At 39.6% G+C, this 27,770-nt stretch overlaps 1 protein-coding gene across 6 annotated transcripts in view; it reads right to left on the reverse strand.

Moving 5' to 3' along the window:
* The window catches only part of sipa1l1 (signal-induced proliferation-associated 1 like 1), an 87,592-nt gene that overhangs the window by 20,705 nt on the left and 39,117 nt on the right, over window positions 1–27,770 (reverse strand). For all 6 annotated transcript variants that reach the window (XM_058754909.1, XM_058754908.1, XM_058754907.1 and 3 more), the window contains 8 exons: window positions 22,939–24,648; window positions 20,217–20,347; window positions 19,280–19,468; window positions 13,748–13,922; window positions 12,799–12,902; window positions 12,107–12,264; window positions 2,273–2,852; window positions 206–480 (listed from right to left, as the gene is read on the reverse strand). In XM_058754909.1, coding sequence (XP_058610892.1) covers window positions 206–480; window positions 2,273–2,852; window positions 12,107–12,264; window positions 12,799–12,902; window positions 13,748–13,922; window positions 19,280–19,468; window positions 20,217–20,347; window positions 22,939–24,430 — 3,104 coding nt within the window. In that variant the 5' untranslated portion in view covers window positions 24,431–24,648. The remainder of the gene's footprint in view (window positions 1–205; window positions 481–2,272; window positions 2,853–12,106; window positions 12,265–12,798; window positions 12,903–13,747; window positions 13,923–19,279; window positions 19,469–20,216; window positions 20,348–22,938; window positions 24,649–27,770) is intronic.

Here is a 27,770-nt window from a genome sequence, read left to right on the forward strand (position 1 = left end):
GACTGGGAAGGCGGATCTCATCTATTTTGGTTTGCATGTGTGGGCACAAAGGTGCAATGTTTTGTATTGTTGTCTTATTACAAAACTTGGAACGAGTGGTTTACTTTTCTACCTGACAAAAAAAATAAAAAATTACTGCTTACTTATTTACCAGGATTCACTCAAGAAATAATTAATCAAAACATTAACTGATACTCAGACCTACCTGCGAGGTGTGGCATCCTCGTGGGGTGGTATGATGACAACTTTCACAGTTACGGAGGTGCGGAGCAGGTCTATCATTTGCTCGTGTGAAAGTGTTGCCACAGCCACCTTGCAAATTTCAACCAACCGGCTGCCTTGTCTCAGCCCCGCTTGCCAGGCATAGCCATACGGCTCCACCTCTGCCACGATGCCTTCGTAGTTAACGTGAAAACCAAGTTGACCCAGGCCGTTCCTCCGCAAGGTCATCTCAGAGGTCTCACAGCCTTTAGTGAGGTGCTGAGAGAAAAGAGCGAAATAAAAGATTGATATGACTTGACTGACACTTTTTTTTTTCTGGATTCTAAAGCAATTTTATGCAATTTAGAAACAGATTTACTTCATTAGAGATAGAAAAGCTTGTCAAAAATGGGCAGAGTGGATTGGAAATGTCTATCACAAGTTATTATACCTCACTGCAAATCAGGATCAAAGCTTTTCTTCCCTCAGAGTGTATAAAGAAAGCTCTGCTGCTAACACGTTTCATGACTGTGATGGAGATCATGAGCATTCAATTCGCCAAGTACTAGTTACCATGGCAACAGCTCCTGCACTTGAAGAGTGACATAATGGGCAGGGGGCCAAATCAGGAGTACATTCAAGCCACGGTACAGTTATGCAAAGGCTCTCATATTCACCATTAATTCATACAATGAATCATATACAACACAGCCATAATTTTAAAAAAAACTTTGAGCTTGTGCAAAAGCTTGATTGTTATAATCCCACTTGGGTATAAACTAAAAATAATTAAGAACCAATAAACAAGATCTCAGGTCTGTGTGCTGTGTATGTGACTGAATGAAAACTAAATTTAAAAATGATTATTATTATTTGTATAGCGCTTTTAACAATGCAAATTGTGTCAAAGCAGCTTTACATCAGCTTGATATAAAGCTGGGTGGCTTTATATCAGCTTTACAATATTTAGACGGAAATAGTAAAAATAAAATTATCTGTCATGATTAGGGAGACAAGATATAGCGAGACAAGATTAACCGGTAGAAATTTGTCAACCAATAGAGATTTTCTGCTACCGTCTGTATTGATATCGTCGGAAGAGCACTTCGCACTTCGCTGCGAAGTGCTCTTCTGCCATACATTATAGTCATCATTTTTATCCGCTTAGAAAATCGTCACTGTTTATTTTGTGTCACCATACTCGTGTAACTACTCATGTAACCATCTTTAAATAGGGAAAACATGGAAGTGTTTGGTGGCTTCTAAATTCATCCCTGTTTGGATCCTAAGGAATGAATGGTGCTGCTAAACGCTAGCACAGTGGTGCCGCACGCTAGAGCGATTGAGTGCACGCAGTGAGACGGGAAAGGTACGTATCAACTCTTCTAAGTTGAGGGAAGAACATATTGTAATATGGAAAAACGGTGGCGTTTTCCTTTAAATAAACGCATTTGTATGTGTCAAAATGACCATCTTCCCAAGTATCCCCGTAAACAGTAATTTAGGTCTTAAGTGAAAGCAAACAGCTGAGAAAGAAAACATGTGCAACAGTATAATGAATCCGGGCAGCTCTTAGAGTGACAGCAGTATAATATTCCCGCTGTCTGTCATTCACGTTAATCAAACAAAAGAGAGAAAAACTCACTGCTCTTGTCTAAATCAATTTTGTAACTTTAAGAAGAAGAAATATATATTTACACAGTGAAGAATATGCAGTGTTTTATACATTTGATTACTTTATACAATGTATACATTTCTTATTTGTTCTACTGTAGTTTTTGCCCTATTGTTTGTAATTAGTTTGTTATTCTTATTTAATTGCTGACTGTTTACTTGTTTACTTTTTTAGGCTAGTATTAGTTTTTGTGATATTGACACTGGTGAAAAAAATTATTAAATTTCTATGATATCAAAAATTTTAATATCATAAAGTCCTCATTTAAAGCAATAACTATATTGTGATTTATATCATTACCGTGAAATAAAATTACACGTATCATGAGTCATATTGCAAGATTTTGGTTATATTGCCCACCCCAGTCAAGATACTGTCATGCAACTCCAAACTTACCTCTAAACGTTTGATAACCTCACGGAAGTCTTCTGTGTTGTTATTAATGGAGCGCAGGGAGATGTTTTCTCCACGTTCATAGTAGATCTTCATGGAAGCTGGGCTCCCCAGTGTCCAACCAATGACATCTCGGACAGCACAGTTGAAGACAATAGCCTTGGCTTCTGGGTCCACCAACACTAGAAAGTCATTTGAAATGGCCAGCAGGGCCTCCAGTTCTCCTCCGGCTCCATGGTCCTCGGCGTAAACAGTCCAAGTGATGGACCCTGGGCTACGCAGCTCTGCGCCAGAATATGGCCGGGTCTTCTCTTTACGCTTGTGGGCCAAAGAAATAAAAGGAAATTTGCCTGAAGGATCGATAGGTGTGCTTGTTACGTGCCGTTCAGCCAGGTCCCTCAAGTACTCCTGTCGCGTCCGAGTGGCCATGGCGCGAAACTTCTCCGACTTGTGGGCTGCATTTTCAGCATTGATGACCTTGGCTAGCAGGAAATCTCGAAAGACTGTGGATTTCGGGAAGGTTGCATCCTCGGGAATAGGCGGTCCAAAGGCAGGTACATCTCGTGAGCGAGCCACTGCCACGCTGTGAATGAGGGGATGGGGATAATGGAGGCAAAACAAGAGAGAAGATTTCAAACAATGAGACAAATTGCTCATCACATGCTCAAGATAATTGCTAAACCATTCTCAAACTTCCCTAAAGGCCCTCATGTTTATGCATGAACGAAAGACAATGTGGCTGCTATGAAAATTATGAAACCAAGAGTCAAAGTGTGAAGTGGGGACATCAAATACTTTGCCAAATGGGAATAGGAGGAAATTATCAAAACAACAAGGATGGCTATTATACTGTGGGCTACTTCACACAGTGCTAGGAAACTCAGACAGACCCCTCATATTCTACAGAAGAACCTTTTGAATTCAATTCCATCTCCGAAAACCTTCAAATTTTTCTTTCTACCTCACTTGCTTCATCTCTCCCCTGCTTTTTCCTTTCATTAAGCCTCTGGAATGGACATCTAAAGCTTCCTGCTCTGTCTGGTATGCCTGGAACTCATACGCAACTAGCCAGGCATAGCAGTAATGAGGCTGGACCGAAGAGAGCCACTACCTCGATCTTACAGTGATACTGAAGGAGGAAGACAAAGAACAGTGAGGCCCAGAAGTTGCTGGTAGAGAGAGGGGGGCCAAAGAAAGTACTGCTGTCTGTGCGTGGGTTTCATCTGTAAAAACAATGAGGGGAAACATGTACGTGTGTGGTAGAAAAATGAGCTTGCAAATTCATCATAACATAAACTTCTCCCAGCAGCTTGCTGAAGTATGGACTGAGACAAATAACTTGTTGATATCTAATTCAGTAATATTGTTTCTCTTTCTTTGCCTGCAGGGATAAATAACACAGGCTTGGTGAAGATTGAGGCTGGTAACCAGAAGGTTGCTGGCCTGATTTCCACAAGAAGTGAGCCATAAAATAATGTACAGCATGGTAATTAATGATGGTATATGATTATGATCATGGTATTTTCCTTGATAATCCCTGGTACTTTGAAACAATATAATGGTATTACCATGAAACACACAAAAAAACATTATACTTTTTTGTAACTGCTTATTTTAAATCTCTCCCATCTAACAAACATTGAAATAACTTTCATTTAACACGTTATTGCCAAGCAGTGAGTAAAGAGTTGTTAGTGTAAGCAAATCGAAGTGTTAAACTGCTGCAAGTGTTAATGGGATGCGTGTTTTCCATAACTGACAAGAGTCCTCTGTCACACTTGGTATCATTTGAAACACATTTTCACATCTCATCGGTTTTAAAGCATGGTACCTTAATGCACTTCAAAGAACAGGATGGCTTTACCATGGTTCGTTTCCAAAAAAAACAAGGTATGACCACAACTTACCATAGTAGTAAAACCTACAAAACTTTCCCTTTATTTTAAAGGGGTCCTATTACGCTTTTTCACTTTTTGAATTTTAGTCAGCGTGTAGTGTGTATGTTTGGGCATAAAAAAGATCTACAAAGACCCTGCTGGCTAGTTCCTAGAACTACGCGGTGCGAAAGCCCCTATATATAGACGCCCTATTCGACAGCTCCAGGCATGTAGATGCGGCCACCATCTTGGAACGGTCCACTTGACGTCGTTCACCATACTGTAGGTCCGCACAGAGCCGTTGGGTTCCCAGACCATCGGCTGTGCAGGATTGTGGCATCTTTCGAATATTCAGTGATTACTATGGTGTCAATGACGTCAAGTTCAACGCTACAATATGGCAGACGGCTTACGTATAGCAGCCCATAGAAACAGTCGCTAATGAGGCATCTACGTATATAGCCAAGTATATCTATGGTTAGAACGTCATCTATGTATATCTACGTATATCTATGGTTAGAATGCATCAGACAAGATGACGAAGAAGTGCTGCTGTAGCATCAAGTTTTCAAAAGTTATTACACATGCACCTGAATAATTAGGGTAAACGTACCTATTGTACCCATTAACGTACCCATTAAGCACACTTCCAATTTTGAGATCAGATTATAAAAAGAAAAATAATTTATTATCCTACTTGATGTCTTAACCAATTGATATCTTTGTTACTATATACCTCCTATAATTTCAAGTCAATCAGATGATGTGTTCACACTGTCTGGCGGCCATTTTGAAAGCTGTCTAAAAACGTTCACCAAAAGAGGAGCCCCTTAAATGTGCATTTTTTAGATGTTTAAATCTTTATTTTGGGTAAATTTCACTACTTACTGTAAAATTAAGGGATTAATGTTCAGACTTTTGCATATTATAACCTGGAACTTGGATGTGGGAAATAATTACATTAGATCCAAAAGATTTTTAGCAACATAGCGCAGATGCTACAGAACACAGTTAGCTGACTAGCTGTATAGGATTGTGTGCTACACTAACATATTACTTCACAGGCATTACTGGCTTGTACTTTTACATCCATAATATTATAAATTGACAGTTTATTGCTGGTCTGTGGTTTTACAGTGCTGTAATTTTTAAAGATTTCATATTTTATATATTAACTGATGGTTGTCACTTTAAGTTAAGTTAATCGATTTTCTATGGATTCTGTCAACTCAAATCTGCAGACTGGCTCTGATCTTTGGCAACTAGCATCAACTTTTCCGGACTGTAGATCTGTGGAAAATCGGGGCAAAAATCGTGTAGTGTATGTATTCCAGCCATAAGAGACTATAGATAAGTTGACATCCATTTAAAAAGAGGTTTCATAATGAGGCTAGTTTCTATGTTCATCCCCATGAATTAAATGTTTTATTAGTTTGTTTTATTGGTTTGTTTTATTTGATTTTTGAATGTGTTCCTTAGCTGAACGTGGACTAGCCTAGATGTTGCAATGTGCTTAGATGACACTTCATTATGAATATATAACTAATCGACTTGAATGCCTTGTTGCTTGATTTTAGTGTTGTTGTTTTTTTGTGATTGACTTTGCACCTTTAAAAATATACATGTTTACAGTTATTCTTTAAAAATTTTCCTTAAAATAAACAAGAATTTTTAATAAAACATGATGTGAGCTTAATGAGATCAGGGGTGTGCTTAAAGGGTACAAAAATGTACCCATTAAGCACAACCAGACTTTTTGAATTTAATGATGTATATCTTAATTTAAATGCTTTTGTCATTTAAAATAAAATTAAATATTTTATAAGATTAATATTTTATTTTAACATAACTTTTTGTACTGAAACCAATATCTTGTGCACTAAAAATGTCTCGGTGTAGATTTTGGTGAGCTTAATAGGTACGTTTATCCTATGTATGTAAATATGTATGTTACTATTATGAAAACGTTTTTATAAATTGCTGACAGTATATTACTGGACAATAATGTAATCTGCAGAATTTACACTTAAATTATGAGACTTAGACAATGTTTCCCATACATTGATTTATTTGTGGCACCTGCCACAATATCAAAACTGACCGCCACAAATAGATTTTCCAAAAGGCTTTGACTTCGTTGAATAAGCATGAGCACTGCACGTTTCAAAATCGAAATACGTCATGGGTGTTGACGTGGTGTCACTGACATGGGTGTCACTGTATTTCTGAAGGAAACCGACTGTCTTCAGAAAAATTTGGATGTCATTTTAATTTCATCTTGCATGTAATGTCTGATAAAGCAGCGTTTGTGAGCGGAGCGCTTCGTGTACAGCGGTACCGCAGAAACCTCGATCTCTCCCACTCCAACAGCGCCTCCTGCTGGCAGAGAATGAATTTGCAAATATATGTCGCCACAAATAGAGTGTCTGGGAAACACTGGACTATGGTATAAATAAATTCAATTGTATAACAGTTTCACTGCAATTCATGTTATAATGTTAGAATTAAAGAACAATAAACATAATACATATTACCGTTGCACTTATCTGTACATAGTAAATGCAGTTATTTTAAGCGGTTGTTGACATCCTATCTAAAACGTGATTTAGCCCAAAAAACAAAAACAATAACGTTACCACTCTAATATGTCTTGCAATATCCATGCGAGCAAAGGTTCGGCGCGATCCTATTGTCTGATATTCCCGGGTTCCGAATCCGGCTCAAATTGATATGGCAATATTGACGCCAGACGGAACTTGCTGCTTTGCCAAGGGGCGGGGCAGTACTGAAACGCCGTCTAAGCTGTTCGCCAATCACAACGCACTGGAACAGCTAACCAATCACAGCACATTTAGTTTTCGGAAGGTGGGCCTTCATCAAACCCAGAACTAATTGAGCCGTTTGTGCCAGGCTGGGGAGAAAAGGTATGGTAATATTGTAAATTATGTGAAAAATAATGCATTTTTCAAACCACCAAGCATGAGAGCATGTTCTAGTATACCCCCAAAACAAAATTAAGACTTTGTAAAAAGAGCATAATAGGACCCCTTTAAATCTCTGCATTATATTATATTCTGTTTAAGCATAAAGCAGTCCAAACACCCACAATTGTGCTTCACCAATGGCATACAAAAACCAAACTCTTTATGAGTGCGCGGACAATAACAGTCATCAACATTTTTCAAAAGCCAGAATAGAACAGTGCACATTCCATCCACACATAATCCACTTCTAGGCATTGAGCGGTTATTCAGTGACTAACAGCAAGCGGGCTGACTTTATTGTTGCAGCCGACCCCCTTGGCTTAGGTGGAGAGGCAAACTGGATTACATATCTGAAGTATAAATACACAGCGTGTGGGTTGGTGGAGCATCCACTGCCCACAGCAAGGAACCAAAGAACCTCCACACAAGCAAATAACACCCTGACCCACTCAGAAATACACAGGTGTACAAGTATCGCATACACAGAGCAGAGTTCTCACATACTGTCAACTTGTTCAAAGGACAAACCCAATCTGATACACTAATTTCCGGTATAACATTCAAGGTTTCTTTGTAAACAATCCGCTTGTTAAGTTTGACGTCATGTGTCACCACTTCCGGGTCCAAACGCTCTATCAGATGCCACAAGAAAACAACAAAAGGTACGAATATACACTCAGAATGTGATTTAATACAAGCAAAAAATTATAATCCTAACTTATCTCCATACCAAAATCCCAGATGGCCAGACAGCGATTCATTTTTTTTTTATAAATCATTAAAATATTTGTGTCTGGGACGTCATACGAACGAGACCGTAGTGTACACTAAGTTTTACAAATTTTAGCTTAAATGTGTAATATGAATAAATAGTGCTCATTGATGGCTGTTGAGATGGTTTTCTCAAGTTAAAGTAGAGACTTGGACCCTGAAACAGCATTCCTTACGTCACGACTCAATCAGATACTGTGAAAACAACAACAACAGCAACAATAATTTATTGTAACAATCATTTTTTTAAGTAAAATACCTTCTGTCGTCACACTACCATTCAAAAGGTCTGGGATCAGTAATCTTTTTTTAATGTTTTTAAATAAGTCTCTTACACTCAACAAGGATACATTTATTTGAAAATGCACTAAAATCAGTAATATTGTGAAATATTACTAAAATATCAACTGTCTGCTATTTAATATATTTATTACAGTGCCCCACACGACATGACCAATTTACCAACTCATTCCCTCGGTTTACTAAAACATGCGCACGATTTACTAATGCGTTCCCCCATTTTAAGTGAATTGTGTGCATGAAATAATGAATTGTACTTCCTGTCCACACTCTCATAAACCTGTTGCTGCTGTTATGTTATGGACAGAGACACTTTATTTGGGTTTTATTTTGAGTTGGGAATTAGTTATAGAGACATTCTCAAAAGCCTTTCAGCATTGCATGGAATCATTTTAAGTGAGAGGCATCTACATCAGTTTACACATTTCACCATGTTTAAATCTATTTTCTGTGCTTATTTTGGGGGTAAAATTGCAGATTCCATCATATTTAATTCAGACAGCAACCTCACAGCAACATAATTGCGTTTGCTGTGACACTGCAGACTCAGCGGCGTCACAATAGCAATGCAGGAAAACACTGCTGTACAGACTGTTTGCAAAAAAGCATTAACAGCTTCCGCTTTGTACAACATTACCATTTACCTTGCCATTTCACTGGTGGCTGAGAGGTTGTCTGACAAAATTATAGGGCTCCAGTGAACAGTGTTAACCACTTTAGTACACCCAACAGCAACCAATAAAACAACAGGAGGGTATATAAATCATTAACTCTCTCCATAAACACCTTTAATCACTCTTCATACCCGTGTTTCACCTTTACACGAATAAACAGAAACGCGAAATGCTTACAAATGAAAAACCGGAAACCAGCTGAACCCACCTGATCCACTTCCTGACTTCCATCCCAATTCCTGTCTAAACAGTCCAAGCAGGTTAATACAGCAAGAGTGGCCACGGCTGAGGAAAATTCATGCTCACAAGAAGAATTGAGTGTGCGATTGAAGGGGCCATGAGAGGGAGGGAGCCCATCAGGGAAGGAGGAGCAGGGTTGTCGGGTTTAATCGGCAAGCCCCCACAAAGCCCCTCTCATGAGAGGACAGTTGGCAAGGGTGCGCATGTAGCCCTCTCATTTGTTGTGTGCTCCGTTTAGCTTATTGTTCCAGAGAGGTTCGGTCAGGACGGGCCTTTGTAACTTCTGTACTTTCAGAGCTGAACAGCGATGAGGCTCCCTACTGGGTATAATTAAGACGACACACAATGAGGCCCATCAGCAATTAAAACCTCTATTAGTTTCATGAGGCAAAACAGAAAGCAAGCAAGGGAGAGAGGGAGCGAGCGATTATGTGAGCGAAAGATTAAGGGAACAAGGCACAATGAAGATATCAATAATAAACATCATATTTGTTGCCCGTTCGGTTCAGATAAGCACACATTCTGTCTTTTGTTTGACTCATAGTAGCACTTTTGAGGTTGGACTGCAAGCAATGCAACGATCAACAAATCGTACTGATAAACAGCCCCCAGTAGGCGTGAAGGAAATTAAGCCGGCCTAGCTCATTTGAAGTGGTTAAGAGCAGTGCTCTCCTGGGTAATGTGCTGTACGACAAGAATAATAAGCTGGCCAGAGGACATCAAGCAAGAACATAACCCACCATGGGCAAGAAGAAAATCCATTTCTCCAAAAATAAAACCAAAAACAACACCACTACAATCAGAGGCTGACTGATAATGGATGCTGGCGTTAAAACAAGATGGGGAAAAGCTGATTTTAAATGAATAGGCCACTATTTTTTTATTAAAAATTACTCTTTTTATATTTGAACAAAATATTAAAATATTTGTTTTTATTTACACTACTGTTCAAAAGTTTAAGGATTTTTTAATGTTTATGAAAGAAGTCTCTTATGCTCCACCAGGGCATTTATTTGATTAAAAATACACTAAAACTCTAAATTTGTTAAACATTATTACTATTAAAAATAAATTAATACAAAGTTTGAAAAACAAAAAACAGCAGTAGTTGAAGCCTATTGTAACAAATGTATCTCCGTAACTTTGAATCAATTTAGTATGTACTTTTTGAATATATTAATTTTTTTTAAAAAGAATCTAGCTTTCCAACAACAGTGCAAATGCCATTTATTACAAAATAACTTTCAACTTCAACTAGGCTGTGAGTGTTATATGAACAACCAGTCATGCAATCAAAATTGTGGCTTTTAGTTCAAGTCTACCAACTAAAAAAAAAAAAAAAAAAAAAACACTAAAAAGGCAAACAAATTCAGCAGAAAATTGCATTGACAATTTACAGTCTTTCTATTCAAGAAAAACAATCCAAAAAATATTGATTAATGCTCAGATTTTTTCTCCAATTAAATGCTCCTGGGAATGATAATGTTCCAATATAATAACACCAACATCTACAAACCAATCATGTTCAAGGCATGATGCAATTATAAAGGAGTTCAACGTCCCACCTAAACTTCCTGTTTGAAAAGAAAATTCATCAACACAGTAATGCAAACTCCACACATCAATATATTTCATGGGATTTTTAAGCCTCGCAAACCTAATTTCATAAAGTGGTCCACAGAGGGTTAAGTAAACACAGCAGGTCTCAGTTTACTTTGAGAAGTGAATGAAAGTTACATAGAGTCAGATGCCAATTCAGTAACTGCTCTGATGGATTCAGTTATTGATTCTGTAGAATAATTTGAATTAGTTTTTTCAACCGATTTATTACTACTCTGGTCTACACTGGTTTTGCTGTATCGTACAGTGTTGAGCACTGCTGCTGACACACACTAGGGCTTTTCACACTTGAAACTGTTAACCTGGGTCATCCTAAACCCTGGATAAGCGGAATCCTGGGTATTCATTAACAGACGTTTCACACCATACATTGCTAAACCCCAGTTAACATTCTTATTTGCATATTTGCGGCGTCACTGTCTCTGATTGGAAGAGCAGCAGGCAACCTGTTTACACGTCTTTTCCCGCATCTTGTCAGTTATTAAAAACTTTGCCGCTTATGTCTTTAGATCAGCGAAGACTGAGGAACAGCTGATCAGCTGTACAGGCAGGGATAGCCATTAGTGCTGGAAATCCATTTATCCTTTGCTGAAACTTCTGCGTCTTCATGAAGAGCGGAGGTCATGGTTGCTTAGCAATGGCAGACGCCACTGTAGCGCAAGCTACAGCGCTTTGGAAAGAAGGAGAAAGCGGAGCGCTTAGAGTTTTAAACGCGTTTTTAGGCGCGACATGTGAACGGCCTCATGACGCAAAAAGGCAAGAAAACAAAGACAAAATAAGAAAACAAGGAGCAAAGTATGTGAATATTTCTTTGAATCTCTATCAAGTGTGGAGATACATTATTGTTTACTTGTACAGTAGCGTAAGAATAATACTGTCTCCTATTCACTCCAGTTCACAAGCTTTCCGTCTTTTGATATTTCTTCTCACCGGCTGCAGTTTAAACGATGCGCGTTTCCTGTTACTTGAGCCTCGCTGCTCAATTTCTGATTGGCTGTCTGTTGCCTAGCGTCCAGCAGCAACCAGCAACAAGCAAACACCGCTCCGTTTCACACTGAACAAACTTAGCACCGCAATGCGGGGTTAACACCACAAATGCGGTGCTAACCCTGCTCCGGAGCAGGGTTTCATAATCCCGGGTAAAATGCGGTGCTAATACCGCTTTTAAATTACAGGTGTGAAACATGTCTTTGCCGGGGTTAAAAGCGGTGTTTAGAACGACGATAACCAGGGGTTAAGCGCAGTATGAAAAGCCCTACTGAAAGTCACTGACGTAAAATGCATCGCTACACATAACAAAAATAAAAAAATCCACCTGGACTTTAACGTGTAAGAATTTTTTGCAGCTAAATAAATGTCCAATCCACTCACCTGTAGCAGGTGTTTTCGGAGCAGGGGTTGTGCGCTCGTACAACCACAAAGACATGCTGAAAGTGTGAGCGGATGTTCTTGGGGCTAAAGGGCTTTGCTCCAGGCTCTTGAAACACGATTGTGACGATGTCGTTTCCGATGTGTCTTTTCCTTAACAGCTATAAAACACAAACAATATAGTCGTACAAATGCAATGAAATCTGTAATGTACTGTAACAATTAAAAATTTCTATTTTAATATTTTTAAAATGCAATTTATTCCTGTGATGGCAAAGCAAAATCTTCTGCAGCCATTGCTCCATTCATCAGTGCCACATGACCCTTCAGAAATCATTTTTAACATACTGGTTTGGTGCTCAAGAAACATTTGTTATCAATGTTGAAAACAATATTTTTGTGGAAACCATGATATATTTTTTTTTCAAGAGACTTTAATGAATAGAAAGTTCAAAACACTGTTTTTGAAATAAAAATATACTGTAAAATTATAAATGTCTTTGCTGTTACTTCAATTTAAATTTTAACTGCATTTAAATTGGTCAATTTAATTCATCCTCACTGAATAAAGTTATTAATTACTTCCAAAAAAAACATTCTGACCCCAAACATTCAAACAGTGGTGTATGTGATAGTTTAACAATGAAAGTAAAAAGATCAATTATTATAATGGTGTTCGTCATTGGACAGCTTACCTGCTGTTTGTTATTGGGCGTGTAGGGCAGCATTGTAGACACATGGAACATGATCTCATAGTCTTTAAAAGTTGTGAACAAAGAATGTGTTCCGGTAGAGTCCGCTGCAAGAAAAAGCTCACGTTAACCTTTCATACACAGCTTTTATATAACCATCTCCTTTTCTATTGTTAAACGAAGAAGGATTTCTGTTTTGTCTGTACAGTCTAAAGACTTTGATCATACGGTCTCATTTATTTAACACTCCTTGACTTGTTAGGGCAACATATGGCTCCCGCTCTTTTAAAGGACCCCTTTTTTCTATTGTTCACAAACAGGATACTATCGCTCTGGACCATTGCGGTACAAACTCATTTTCTCCTCAGTCCCTCCTTCCTGATCTCTATACTCCACCTGACTCCGAAACCACGTCCTAATCCGTCAAGCCGAGATCAAAGCTTTCTGACAACTCTGCCGCCCTTCTCGGCCATGCTAGCAGCAGAGGGGGGAATGTAAGGGGTAAAATGTCAAGTCTGATAAATGGAATTAAAAGCATTCTTGTGATCAGCGACAATATTTCTTATGGTCACAGGGGAGAAGTGGAGCATGGCTGCCAGGCACGGCATGCATGACTGGGTCTCGAATAAGGGCACTGGGTTCAAATTGAAACAAACCAGAGGATAGAACAGGAGATGATTGTTGGCGTTTAGATCCATTCCCAATTAATCACAACCTCCAATTGTCAATAAACCGCTGACAGTAGAGGGATGTATTTAGAACGCGCTGCAGGCTCATTTGAGTGTGATCCTGTTAGAATTAATTAACTAGCCCTATAGACTACTAGACTGACATGAGGCCAGAGATTCAATAGCTGTTTTGCCCCTTTAGCTACATGCTGTTTTAATCACACAATAAGCCCCTTTCAGGCTTCAGTGGCAATTAAATAAACCTTCAAGATGATAAGACTCACTTTTAGTGTCCAGTTGGGCACGGTACTTGGAAAAACCCTTAAGGCGCACCCTTTCCCCCAGCAACTGCAGGAACTCTTCTAGGGCGGGACCTGCTGCCTCATTATTGTACATCTCCTCCTCGCTGCTCTGGCCGGCCTGACAGTACATGATTCCCACCTTCAGTTGGAAACTGAGCTGCAGAACAGATCGTAAATAAAGACCATTAGCCCACGAAAAAACAGGAACAATAGGAGTCAATATATATTCTGTTATTTGGGCTACCAATTTAATGTGCTAATTTAAGATACAAATAATTAGTAAAAATAAAAATATAATATAAATATAAAAGAGCAATAAAGCATTAGCATATATGAAATACCACTTAGAATAACCACAGTCTTTTAAAAAAAGAAACTGTCTATCGAAAATTAGTCTTGAAAAAAAGTAATAAATACATTTATTCATTACAACAAAAAATTGTTTTGCATTGCATTTACACATTTAAAAAAAAAAAAATGTAATTTATTATTTATAAAGGAACCTTTTAATTTTGCTTTAATGACTACAAAGGATGAAAATAAAATGAATGAAATTGCATTTATTATAATTATTAAATTTAATGTTTCAATTGTAATTCATTTACTTCTATATATATATATATATATATATGACTGATTGATACAACCCAAATTCTGGAAATATTGGGAAGTTTTTCTTAAATTTGAATAAAAAGAAAACAAAGACTTTCAAATCAAATGAGCCAATATTTTATTCACAATAGTACATAGAGAACATAAATATTTAAACTGAAAAATTTTACACTTATCCACTAAATGAGCTAATTTCAAATTTGATGCCTGCTACATGTCTCAAAAAAGTTGGCACGGGGGCAACAAAGAGCTGAAAAAGTGAGAAATTTTGAAAAGATTCAGCAGGGAGAACATCTAGCAACTAATTAAGTTAATTGACATCAGGTCTGTAACATGATTAGCTATAAAAGGGATGTCTTAGAGAGGCAGAGTCTCTCAGAAGCAATCTCTCCAATCTGTGAAAGAGTGCGTAAAAAGTTTGTGTAATACTTTAAAAACAACGTTCAACGTCAAATTGCAAAGGCTTTGCAAATCTCATCATCTACAGTGCATAACATCAAAAGATTCAGAGAAACTGGAGAAATCTCTGTGCATAAGGGACAAGGCCGAAGACCTTTGTTGGATGCCCATGGTCTTCGGGCCTCAGACGACACTGCATCACTCATCGGCATGATTCTGTCATTGACATGATTCTGTCATTGACATTACTAAATGGGCCCAGGAATACTTCCAGAAACCACTGTCGGTAAACAATCCCCCGTGCCATCTGCAGATGCCAACTAAAGCTCTATCATGCAAAAAGGAAGCCACATGTGAACATGGTCCAGAAGCGCCGTCGTATCCTGTGGGCCAAGGCTCATTTAAAATGGACTGTTTCAAAGTGGAAATGTTCAAAGTTCTATAGTCAGATGAGTCCAAATTTCACATTCTTGTTGGAAATCATGGACTCTGTGTCCTCCGGCTAAAGAAGAGGGAGACTTTCCAGCGTGTCATCAGCGTTCAGTTCAAAAGCCAGCATCTCTGATGGTATGGGGGTGCATAAGTGCATATGGTATGGGCAGCTTGCATGTTTTGGAAGGCACTATGAATGCTGAAAGGTATATAAAGGTTTTAGAGCTACATATGCTCTCCTCCAGACGATGTCTATTTCAGGGAAGGCCCTGTGTATTTCAGCAGGACAATGCAAAATGTCTTTGTTACGTATGGTAACCCTCGTTCCCTGATGGAGGGAACGGAGACGTTGAGTGTACGACACTAGGGGTCACTCTTGGGAGCCCAAACACCTCTGACATCTTTGAGAAAAGGTCAATGAAATTGGGTGTGCAGAATTTGCATAGCTGTTCACACCCGGATATCCAGGTATAAATAGGCCAGCGTAGCATCTGCTCACTCGTTCTGTTCTGAGGAGTCAACAAGCGTCTCAACCCACTCAGAGGCAGTTCGGGGTTGAGGCAAGAAGGAGACAACGTCTCCATTCCCTCCATAAGGGAACGAGGGTTCCCATACGTAACCAAGACGTTCCCCTTCTGTCGTTCACTTCGACGTTGTGTCGAGTGTACGACACTAGGGGTCCCTATACTAAACGCCACAACTGCCGAACTGCGTCACGAGTCCACGGGGGCGCAGATGTTGACAAGCCAGCATGTCATGATCAAATGCACCTCTCCTCCTCGTAACCTTCCAACACCCAAGACTTAAGACCTCACTCTCCAACATCCAGGAGAGCTGCCATAAAGACAAAAGGTCCCCTCAGCCGGTTAGCCTTTTCCCTATAGTAATACTCACCATAATATATCAGCTGAAAAGTCTTGGTGGTGAATGTTGGGACAGTGACTATTCCCATGGGGGAAAGGCACTATGGAGATCACATCCTACCCGATGGGGAGGTAACATGTAAATATCCACCTATGGACTTACAGAGGAAGTACCACATAGGGAAGATTCTGAGGTGGGCACCTCGTAAGGGGAGAACTACCAAGAACCCAGAACCTGTTGACAGGCAGAACGTCTGTCTAGGGGAACACTGATCCTCAAGGGCAAGTCAGTGGAGAATACACACATGGGGCCGCAAGAGGAGCCACTACCTGTGGAGCACTAACCTAATACGAGAGTTCACTCAAGGGGACTTACCTCGTAATGGGTTCTAATAGAGAGTTCCTCCGCCGAACTCCGCTAAGTGGAGTGCTATACGATGGAAAGGTAGTCCAGAGTTCATGAAAGGAACCTGAGCTGGACTGAATAAGCGAATAACCACCCTGTGGGGAGTAGCACTGGCAGCAAGCTCTACACCCTACCAGTCTCTTGAGTCAAAGAACTGACGTTTAGGACTCTAGAAGAAACTGGTTCCATTCGTAGATTATAATATCTAGCAAATGTATTAGGTGTAGCCCAACCTGCAGCTCAGATATCTGCTAAAGACCGTTTAACCGTTAACAGAGAGGGCTTGGAGATCCCCCACCCTCTTGACGGAAGTGAGCGCAGTCAGGAGGGCCGTCTTCATAGAGAGGGCACTGAACTCAACTGACTGAAGGGGCTCAAACGGATCTTTCTGTAAGGCATGTGAGACGACAGTGAGATCCCAAGAGGGAATGAGACATGGCCTCGGAGGGTCCCTCCTCAGGGGGATTCGCCAGGGAGAAGCTGATGCCATGAGCACGAGCTCCGAGAACCAGGTCCGGTTGGGCCAATGAGGGGCCACAAGCAGGAGCTGCTCTCCATCCTCCCTGACTTTGCAGTGTCTGTGCAATGAGGCTCACTGGGGGGAACGCATACTTGTGTAAGCCCCTGGGCCAGCTATGTGCCAGTGCGTCCATGCCGAGAGGAGCCTCGGACAGGGAGCACCACAACTGGCAATGGGTCGATTCCGATGAGGAAAACAGGTCCACCTGTGCCTGGCCAAAGCGACTCCAAATCAGCTGAACCGTCTGAGCTGACTGTGCCGTAGATCAAACGACGAGGCTTCAAGAGGTGAATGACTGCAACTTCCCCGTGAAGAGACGCTGCATTCGGCTCCGAAAAACAGAACGAGTGAGCAGATGCTACTCTGACCTATTTATACCCGGATATCTGGGTGTGGCCAGCTATGCAAATTCTGCATACCCAACTTCATTGGCCTTTTCTCAAAGATGTCAGAGGTGTTTGGGCTCCCAAGAGCGATCCCTAGTGTCGTACACTCGACACAACTTCGAAGTGAATGACAGAAGGGAAACCACATACTGCAGCTATTACAACAGCATGGCTTCATAGTAGAAGTGTCCGGGTGCTGAATTGGCCTGCCTGCAGTCCAGATCTTTCACCTATAGAGAACATTTGGTGCATCATTAAATGAAAAATACATCAAAGACGACCACAAACTCTTCAGCAGCTGGAAACCTATATCAGGCAAGAATGGGACCAAATTCCAACACCAAAACTCCAGGGCCCGTATTCATGAAAGATCTTAGTGCTAAGAGTTGCTCCTTAGTAACAAAATTCTAAGAAAATTCTTAGAAATGTGGGTGTTTCCCCTTAAAATTAAAGAAAAGATCGTAGTAAAGAAAAAAGTAATTCAGAAAGCATCTTAACCCTTAAAAGAGGTCTTAAGGTCCAAAATTGTTAGGAGTATGGACAAGGACTTTTAAGAGGCTTAAGAGTTTCTTTAGCAGTGGAGAAAATGGATGAAACATGAAGAGGGAGAAGAAATGTGTTGCACACAATGCATAACAGTGAGTTAATAAGACGCTACACATTAGATCGTGCAGGGATCATGTTTGTGACCGATCTTATTAGAGACACGCTAACATCTCAGACACCGCGCAGAAATGCCATAGTGCCAGAAATGGAAGTGACATATTTAGCAACTGGAAAAATGCAACTATGCAGCAGTGATGATCTGGGTCTGTCACAACCTTCTATAAGCAAAGTGATCACACAAACAATTACAGCACTTTCAGAACCTTATTGTGTCGCTGTTCATTTCCTATAAAATATGTTAAGTATGTCAGCATGGTGAATAAAAAATAAGAATATATATACATATATAATGTGTGTGTGTCTGTGTGCGTGTGTGTGCGTGTGTGTGTGTGTGTGTGTGTGTGTGTGTGTGTGTGAGAGAGTGAGAGTGAGTGAGTGAGTGAGAGAGAGAGAGAGAGAGAGAGAGAGAGAGAGAACACGGTAAAACAGGAAAAAATATGCCTGTAATTTCAAAGTGAAGGCTTTTAGTAGACCCAACTCTTAAAAGCGCTCTTTTATTTCCTTCTTGGACAACCAACCAATCACAGTCTTCAAAAGACCCTTCAATCACAGTCTTCAAAAGAGCCCCGCCTCCTCACTGAGATTCAAGTTTTTGTCTTTTCCTCGCTCAGAGTTGCTCTCAGATTGGTCCTGAATCACTTTTAAGCTAAGACTCCTAGTTAGAAATTTTTAAGCTAAATTAGGAGCTCTCTGAGAGGATTCTTAGAATCTTTAAGAATACGGGCCCAGAAACTCATAACCTCGATGCCCAGACGTCTTCAAACTGTTTTGAAAAGAAGAGGAGATGCTACACCATGGTAAATATGCCCCCGTCCCAACTATTTTGAGACCTGTAGCAGGCATCAAATTTGAAATGAGCTCATTTTGTGCATAAAATTGTACAATTTCTCCATTTAAACAATTGTTATGTTATCTATCGTCTATTGTGAATAAAATATTGGCTCATGTGATTTGAAATAGACAGATAGATAGATGGATAGAGATAGACCGATATATAGATATATACATAGATAGATAGATATTGATATGTATGCATGTATGTGATATACACACGCACGCACACACACACAGTATGTCCACCACAATATGTTCTGTGGGGATGATTCTTCATTTTGTAGTTATTACCAAAATTATAATAAAAAAAAAATCTAATTATTGACACCCCAAACTATCATACATGCATAATAGCATATTATTTGTCAGTTGTAAGGGAATGTAAGATCATAATACCCCCTGTTCATCCAGTTTCATCAGCTGCTCTGTGACCTTGGGTGTGTTGAGAGCAAGACGGAGGCAGTGGGCATTGAGCTCAGGTACGAGGTATTCCAACACCTCCTTTAGAGGCAGGCCTCGAGCCAAGCCATGCTTGGAGGTGGAGGGCACAGCATCTTCCAAAATGGAGCCCCGTAAGGTTGTTAACTATAGACAGAAGGTTAGAGATATGACACAGAGATGTCTTTGTATTATTGTTTTAAATACATGTAGGCATACATATACAATTATCTGTATACATTTCTAAATTACAGGTGAGACTCGAAGGGTGGGTGTTCAATACTGTTACAAGATTTTCTGAGAAAATTAGTACTTGGTACTCCAGAATCCAACATACTATTGTCTTTTAATACCTGCTCATTATGTTTCAGAGATCTCAAACACCTGAAAAGGTGTCGTAATGAGTGGGACAAAAGTTTTATACTAAGCTAAACCACGTCTGCCCACCTGCCTGCCTCAAAATAGCAGTGGAAAGATTGCCATGTTGGGCTGAGCGTCACCTTAGTCACAAAGCTATTAAGGCCCATCAGAATGCATGTGAATCATAAGCAGTTTCTATAAATCATGCCAAAGGCTGAGGTCACATTTAAGAGCCTTTTGTGTTATAATTAGAGAGATCCATCCATTTAAAGCTGCTGTCAAAAGCGGTGTGATTGAGAAGCAGTACGGTGACGAGCCAGTCAGAGCACAGTGTGATCTGTGCCGAGCACTAGCAGAGAGAACTCGCCTCTAAACATGTTATATAAGATAGCAGTGGGCGTCAGACCTGGATCTCACTCACCGCTAACTGCTTAGAATTAACTCTCTTTGTGCAGGCACGAGGATGCACATTGCATTCAGACACTAGAACAACTATATATGCCAATGGAATTGGGCGGTGTGAATGAGTGCTCACCCCACTGGTTCTGAAGATGATTCTGTAGTTGTATTGCTGGCCATGCTCTTTGTGATCCTCCAGTTTTTCCCGACGAATACTGACAGCTACCGGTCCCAGCGTCTCATCGACACCTAAGTAGTTCCAGTGCTCTGGGGATTTTAATAATTTTTCAATTAATGATTCATTAACTTCATTAAAAACTGCAGCAATATAAACAAGTGCCATAAATTATTAAGTACAGATCTTATTATAAACAAGTTAAAATAAACATTTTTAAATGCAACATTGCATTTCTTTTTTTCTATTGCCAATTGAGTTAAAGTGGGATAAATCAATAATATGTACCGTATTGTCCCGAATATAAGACGACCCTGATTATAAGACGACCCCCCTTTTTCCAGATGTACCTTTTGGAAAAAGGCTTTTTGAAAACCAAATCTTGTTTTTCTTTTTGTTTGTTTGTTTGTTTTTCTCTCTGTAAAACACTTTTTTTTTTCTTAAATTATTTTCAAATTGCATATTTTTCCTATTTTAATTTTTGTTTTGAAAGTATGGTAAATACTGATAAAATGTACCAACAATGACATTGAAAAATATACACTTTTTCATATACCATTGAAATAACAGGTAGCCCATCTGAATTATAGAACATTTAGGCTATCCATCTCATAGTAGCCTACCAACATTTTATTATCAGTAGAAGTGAAATCTTATTGTAGTCTTCAAATCTGGGTATAGTCTTATGTTTTAAAATCACTTACAGAGGAAGTTTGGTTCCATCAGTCACAACTTTACAACACACATTACATTACATATTTCATGGCACACTCGTTATATGCGTTTTTGGCGCCACCTATTGTTGTGGGTGTATTACTGACATGTCAAAAGTCTAGACCCCGAATATAAGACGACCGCGTTTTTTCACATGTATTTCCAAGAAAAAAAACATTGTCTTATATTCGGGACAATACGGTATATAAATTTGTCAATTTGAAAAGTTATTAAATAATTATGTAACTGCAACATTTAACTACATATATAAACATGAAATAAATATTAAATACATCTGCGTTTTAAATGTGCTTACATTTTCAATTCGAAAAGTGATTTATTTACATCTTAGTTTTGACTTAAAGGGATAATTCTGTCATTTATTACTCACACTCATGTCGTTCCAAACCCGCAAGACGTTTCTTCATCTTCAGAACACAAATTAAGATATTTTTGATGAAATCCAAGAGCTTTCTGACCCCGCAACTACCACATTCAAGGCCCAGAAAGGTAGTAAAGACATCCTTAAAATAGTCCATGTGACATCAGTGGTTCAACCTTAACTTTATGAAGCTATGAAAATCCTGTTTTTGTCATGGTACTCTTGTGAACAAGCATCGATGTCTTGACACGAAAGATGAAGAAATTGTTGATTAAAGTTGTTAGTTTTATTTTCTTTGTGCACAAAAAGTATTTTAATAGCTTCATAAAATTACGTTAAACCACTGATGTCACATGGACTATTTTAACTGTTAATTATTTTTAACTACCTTTCTGGGCCTTGAAAAGTGTCAGTTGTGTTGTCTATGCAGGGTTAGAAAGCTCTCGGATTTCATCAAAAATTTCTTAAAGGGGTGGTTGACTGTTTTTTTTCTAGGCTTGATTGTGTTTATGGGGTGCAATCTAACATGTGTTAATGCTTCATTTAAAAACAAATACCAGGAGGAATACTCGGACTGATTTAATTTTAATTTTAATATTATTTTGTTTATTTTTTCATTATATTTAGTGATTAACCTCCCGTTCTTGTTCACAGTATAATGACATTCAATCATTGCACGCAATCACAGAGAATAGCCTATAACTCGATTAAGATGATCAAACTTATTTTTAATTATCGTCTATGGGCTGGAAATATTTCGTTATTTAAATCAAAGTCAGCACATGAAAAATGTGAGCATTTTATTTAATACATCAAGTTTGCCCTAAACCTTTAATTTAATTTAATTTAATTTAATATGTTGTTTGCAAAGTTTTCTTGCTGTTCTGTAATGAAATAAGGTGATCAGACAGTGAAGAATTGCCTATACACATACAGTATGGCTTGCGCGCTTCTGTTTAAGTTACGAAATACGCATCGGGATATCTTGACAACATATTCCTTGGTTTCATAATACTCCATTAATTGTTGTAAACTGAGATTGGTGTCTTTAGAAGACGTATCTGTGCTGAATTCTACATAAATAATCCACAACAATGCCGTGCTATGGGTACAGCCATTGATAGAGGCTGCAGTAGAAGTTCTTTTAGGGGCCGTTCACATATTGTGTCTTTTGCGCGCTCAAGTCCATTATTTCATTAAACTGCCAGAATTTTAAAAGACGATATCTCCGTTTGCATTGAACTTTCAGTGCTGCAACTTTGCAGAAATTGTTTATGCTCAAACAGCAATATTACACACTAACTAATGTTAAAAAAGTGAAAATCGCAATCAACCACCCCTTTAATTTGTGTTCCGAAGATGAACAAAGGTCTTACGAGTTTGGAACAAAATGAGGGTGAGTAATTAATGACAGAATTTTCATTTTTGGGTGATCTATCCCTTTAAATCAATTGATCATTGATTCCTTTTTATGTGGCGTGGAACTCCTAGTCCTCAATACACAACCCTAATTTGCATAAATCTCTCCATTGAAAAAATATTACCAGTACATCAAGTGTACCATTAATGCAAAATGTTAACACTCACCTCTCAAATAGAAGTACTTCCTGTAATAATAAGCACCCAAGTCCACATGTTCGACTATGTTGCTCTTTCCACGATCATGATGGAGACTCTTGCCATCCTTGGGGGCTTCAAGAACAGCCACCCCTGCATTGCTAAAATGTGTGTTGGGAGCTCTTTCAGGGGATCCTTCTTCATCTCTGGAAGAGCTAGAGGCACCACTGCCGATACTTCCCTGTTTCGAAGGGCTGATGTTCCTCTCTCCTTCACCACCAATTTCATTCCGGAAACATGGGCAGCTGAGGACCAAATCGTTGCTCTTGTCATCACCTGAGTCTAGAGAAGGCCCGTCCTTGATGTTGAGCTCTTCCTGGCTGCCACAAGGTGAGCCGTAAGCCCCGCTTTGGTTGGACGAGAGAGAGGATGTGTTGGAGGCCGAGGCCGCGGCTGCAGCAGAGGCACCAGTGGTGGTGTTCTTCCGCTTCACGGCACTTTGCCGACTCTGCACAGCCTCGTTCAGGTCAAACAGAATACTCTGGACATCAAAGTGTGCGAAACCTTTCTGGCAGACCCATGGTTTAGGAGGAGGACCTACATCATCAGACTTTCCGTCCTCTGCGTCGGAACCAGCACGTGACGAATCACCTTCGGCTTTGACGCTACGTAGCTTGCGGAATATGGACTCTCCACCCGTCTCTGACTTTGAACGCCTCTTCATGTGTTTTTCTCTTTCTTTCAGGCGACTGGCAGGACTGCCACGAGGAGGGCCAAGAGGTCCGTCGGGCAAGTCAAGGGCAGTTTGTTTATGAGCTACTGTCAGCAATTCGCTTAACTTTTCAGGGGCAGGGCTGCGCTGGTCCGGAGCGTCGGTCTGATAGCCTTTGAGCATGTCGAAGAAGCTTTCGCCAGACACACCATGCTTGTCAATGGACGAGGTACTGCCGTACTCTCGATGCATGGGCGTCCATCCTGAGAAAGACCAGCCCTCGCTACCATCACCGTCTAGTTCACTTATGGTGATGTCACTGTTGCTGCGCTGCCGTATACGCCGCATACCCTTCCGGGGCGACCCAAGATACCCATCGGGTGAGAGGAAGCGATTGTCTTTGCCTTTGCTCTGCATCTTGTTCTTCAGAGTGTTGTGAATGTTCCGCAGCATGGATGAGTCCTGAGGGCTGATCAGGTGACCGAGCTTGCTTGACAAGTTGCTCTGTGCACTTCCTGTGGTGGTGGAAGGGGAATCCGTCTCCACTGTGATGTGCCACACCCCACCTCCATTTCCACCCCCTCCTCCACTTCCTCCGCTACCGCCATCTTTCCTGGGGGGCCAGTCGGCGACCCGTGCTCGGACACCCATTTTGGGAACCCCGGGCGTGCCAGTTAAGTGTGTGCTTTCACTGCGAGGGGGTGGCGCGCCTCCATTGGGCAAACGCAGACGGCGAGTATAAAACTCATCTGTGGCGGGAACAGAGCCGCCCACAGAGCGTTCAGTCTGTGAACGCTTTAGACTGGTCATGGTACGGCTAAGTGGCGGAGCTCAGCACTGGAGCATGCCCGCAGTGTAGCTGAAATAACGAAGCTTGGGGAACATGGGCAGCCACTCAGCTGGAGAGGCCAGAGAATGGAGGACAGATAATGGCACAATGAATGTGAACTTTAAAGTGAACCTGAATCAGGCATGTGTGCTGACCATTAGGTGATCTGACCTTCCTCCTCTCATCCCTTTGTGCAGATCTGAAACAGAGAAAAATGAGGACAGTATAAAAATATGGTAATCATAGCTGATATCTTGATGGTTAAAATGGAGAAATAAATAGAGAGGTAAATAGAAGGGCCATGGAGGAGATAAAGCTCTTTAAGATGACAACAACCACAACCACACAGCATCATGGAAATTAAACAGAATGGCTATACCCACCCACCCAGGTAAGACAATTTTTCATGAAATTCATTCAAGTGGTCAAATAATATTTCTTTATTATCCAGTTCCAGCCATAGTTCAGGGTGGCAGGCTTTTAACTGCAAAATTGTTCATATATTTATCTGCCACTTTCCTGAAAGTACAATCCTGGTAACATCAGATTAAATTACTGCAGGAAATTGCAGTAATATTGATCAAATGAGCTCCTATTGGTTGATACTGGATATTTAAAATGTATTCACTCATTTTTCTCTATTTTTAAATTTTAGACTTTCAGATAATCATTAAAGTTGGCATTAAATGAAAATGTAATTCTGTTTTTTAAAATTACAATCAACTGCAAGCTTGTATTCATTTTTGAAGTCCCTTTCCTACATTTTTTTGATAACCAGTTACACTCAGATGTATATCACATCACAACAAGAAAAGATATGCCGCTACTTCCATTTATGTGCGACTTGCAAGAGTACCTGCTAAAAATAAACATCTCATCTCAATATATCTCAAATATTACTAATTTCAAAATAAATGTTCACATATTTCATTCTTAACTTTAGAATGCAATGTTTTTCATTCTAAAAACATGAGTTTTTAATTTCACTTAACATGTAATATTGAAAAATTATTGCATTTGTTTTAACTACAATTTTTTTATACTGCCATAACCTGAAAATAATTACTGGCTTAGTGGTACTGAGCATTTTAATAAATGTCCCTCAACTCATTACGCTGGAGGAGGGAAAAGTATATTAACCTGGAAAACCCTTGACACACTTACAAACTGTGCTTTAACCTTGTAAGATTACCAATGACTAAACCTAAAATGAGACCTGGGTTCATGGTCACAGGTGAAATATGAATACAGCAGGTGGCTCTACATGCGTATAAGGCCTCATCGCTTAAATTATAATGCACTACAGATGAACATTGTTCCCATATGACAGGAGAAGCTCTGAAATGTCAGTTTCCTTGGTTTCCTGGCAACCATCTGCCGAGTGTTGTGGTGCAGAGCGGTGGTGCTGCTGGGTTAACCTTAATGAGAGAGCTGAAGCCCAATGACTACACACACCTACATAATCTGCCACACGCACCACAGGAGAAACAACCCTGGGAGAAGAGCAATGCTTCACGACAGCGTAGACATTGCGTAAAAGATTCAGAGTATGAATGAAGAGCTAAAAATATCAGATGAAAAAAAAAAAAAGAAAAAAAAACATAAGGGTAAAACAAATGACCTAATATTCTGTGTTTGATGACAGCATGCAGCACAAGAGCAAGAGTAAGCATTACTACTTCAGCAAAATAAAGAAATCTATTCCCAAATAGGTCGGTTGACTGAAACAATAGACATCCAGCTGAATCACTTGACATTTTGAGTTTATGAATCACATTTGTAGTGCTAGACTCTATGTATGCGCTGATGAAAACATGAGAATCTTCCTTCCGGTGAGTCCTGACCACCCGATGGCTGGAAGGGGTGTGTGGAGCGCTGGGTGTGACGGCACACTAACCCCAAAACACACTCGCACACTGTAGATGAGGTCATGGGTATTTCCATTCTTTGAGAGAGTGCTTTTCCTCTCCCGTCTGCTCACACTCAGAAATCGTGCTGTAATAAATTTCGGAGGTTGCAGCACAGGTGCTTCTGCAAGGCCGAGAGGAACTCTGTGGCTTAGTCATACACAGCTGCCAAATTATAGCCCAAAGTATGACAGATGGGGGCAGCGCGGGCTGACAGATCCCATGTAACCAGCTAATGAGGCAGATACCTGTGACGAGCTTCACGAGGGAGACTGTGAGCAGGGCAGAGATGACTAACACGGCAATGAGAACTTTAACTCTGAGAACAAATCTCTGACAAAATGTGACCTTATAGCACAAGACTTTCTATAAAAAAAAAGACATACTAATAGAAAATAGTGTTGCTTTTAGATATAACAATAACAATTTTCCCTTACACAATAACATTCAGAGATTCTGGGGTTGGCAAATATTTTTGAATGGCTTTGAAAGAAGTTTCCCATTCATTTAAAAAAACAAGCAGTAAAACAGTAATATTGTGAAACATTCTTATATATTTAATTATTTACAACAATAATTTATTCCTGTGAATAAATTTTCACAGACTAATTTTCAGCAGCCATTACTACAGTATTCAGTGTCATGTGATCCTTCAGAAATCATTCTAATTTGGCAATAATGCTGATTTGAAGTAACTTTTTTTTTTTTTTTTTTTTTTGATGAATAGAAAGTTCAGCATTATGTAATAATGTAGTCTTTACTTTTATGTAGTCTTTTAAGTATTTACTGTCATTGGGTTTAATGCAGCTTTGCTGAATATAAGTACTGAAATAACTTATTTTTTTTAAGTACTTTTTTTTAAATAAAGTTTAATCTTAAATTTTAGATAAACACAGCTCCTACTCTTAGTAACCATTTAAATGTTGTTTATGTCACATTTCCAGTTCACCAAGTCATTATCTAACTGTAACCTGAAGCACCCTTAAGGGAATCACATCAATCCAAGCCTAAACCAACATCCCAGCTTTAACTACTACACTAATTGGTTTGCACTTGACAAACTGAATCAGATGTGTTAGCTTAAGCTGGAAACAGGAGAAAAACATTCTGCTGGGGTGAAAACAACTGTTCAAATGTGACCTGCAATAACCAAGTGTATGGTTGGACTGACTGAATGAATGAATGAATGAATAATGAATAAAATAATGAATGAACATTGAATTAAATTCCTGAAAGAATCTGGTTCAGTCTGCACTAAAATACACACAGAGGTACAAACAAACCTTTATACAAAAAGAGAGCTGAAAAAAGAAAAAGACTGACAACAAAAAAAGAACAGTGTGGAAACAAATTTCACCCTCTTTGTGACCCCTAGAATTAAGCTGCCTGTTTTTCCCCACTTTGCCTTTATGAA

This window comes from Onychostoma macrolepis, chromosome 20, assembly GCF_012432095.1.
Source record: "Onychostoma macrolepis isolate SWU-2019 chromosome 20, ASM1243209v1, whole genome shotgun sequence".
Taxonomy (NCBI): domain Eukaryota; kingdom Metazoa; phylum Chordata; class Actinopteri; order Cypriniformes; family Cyprinidae; genus Onychostoma; species Onychostoma macrolepis.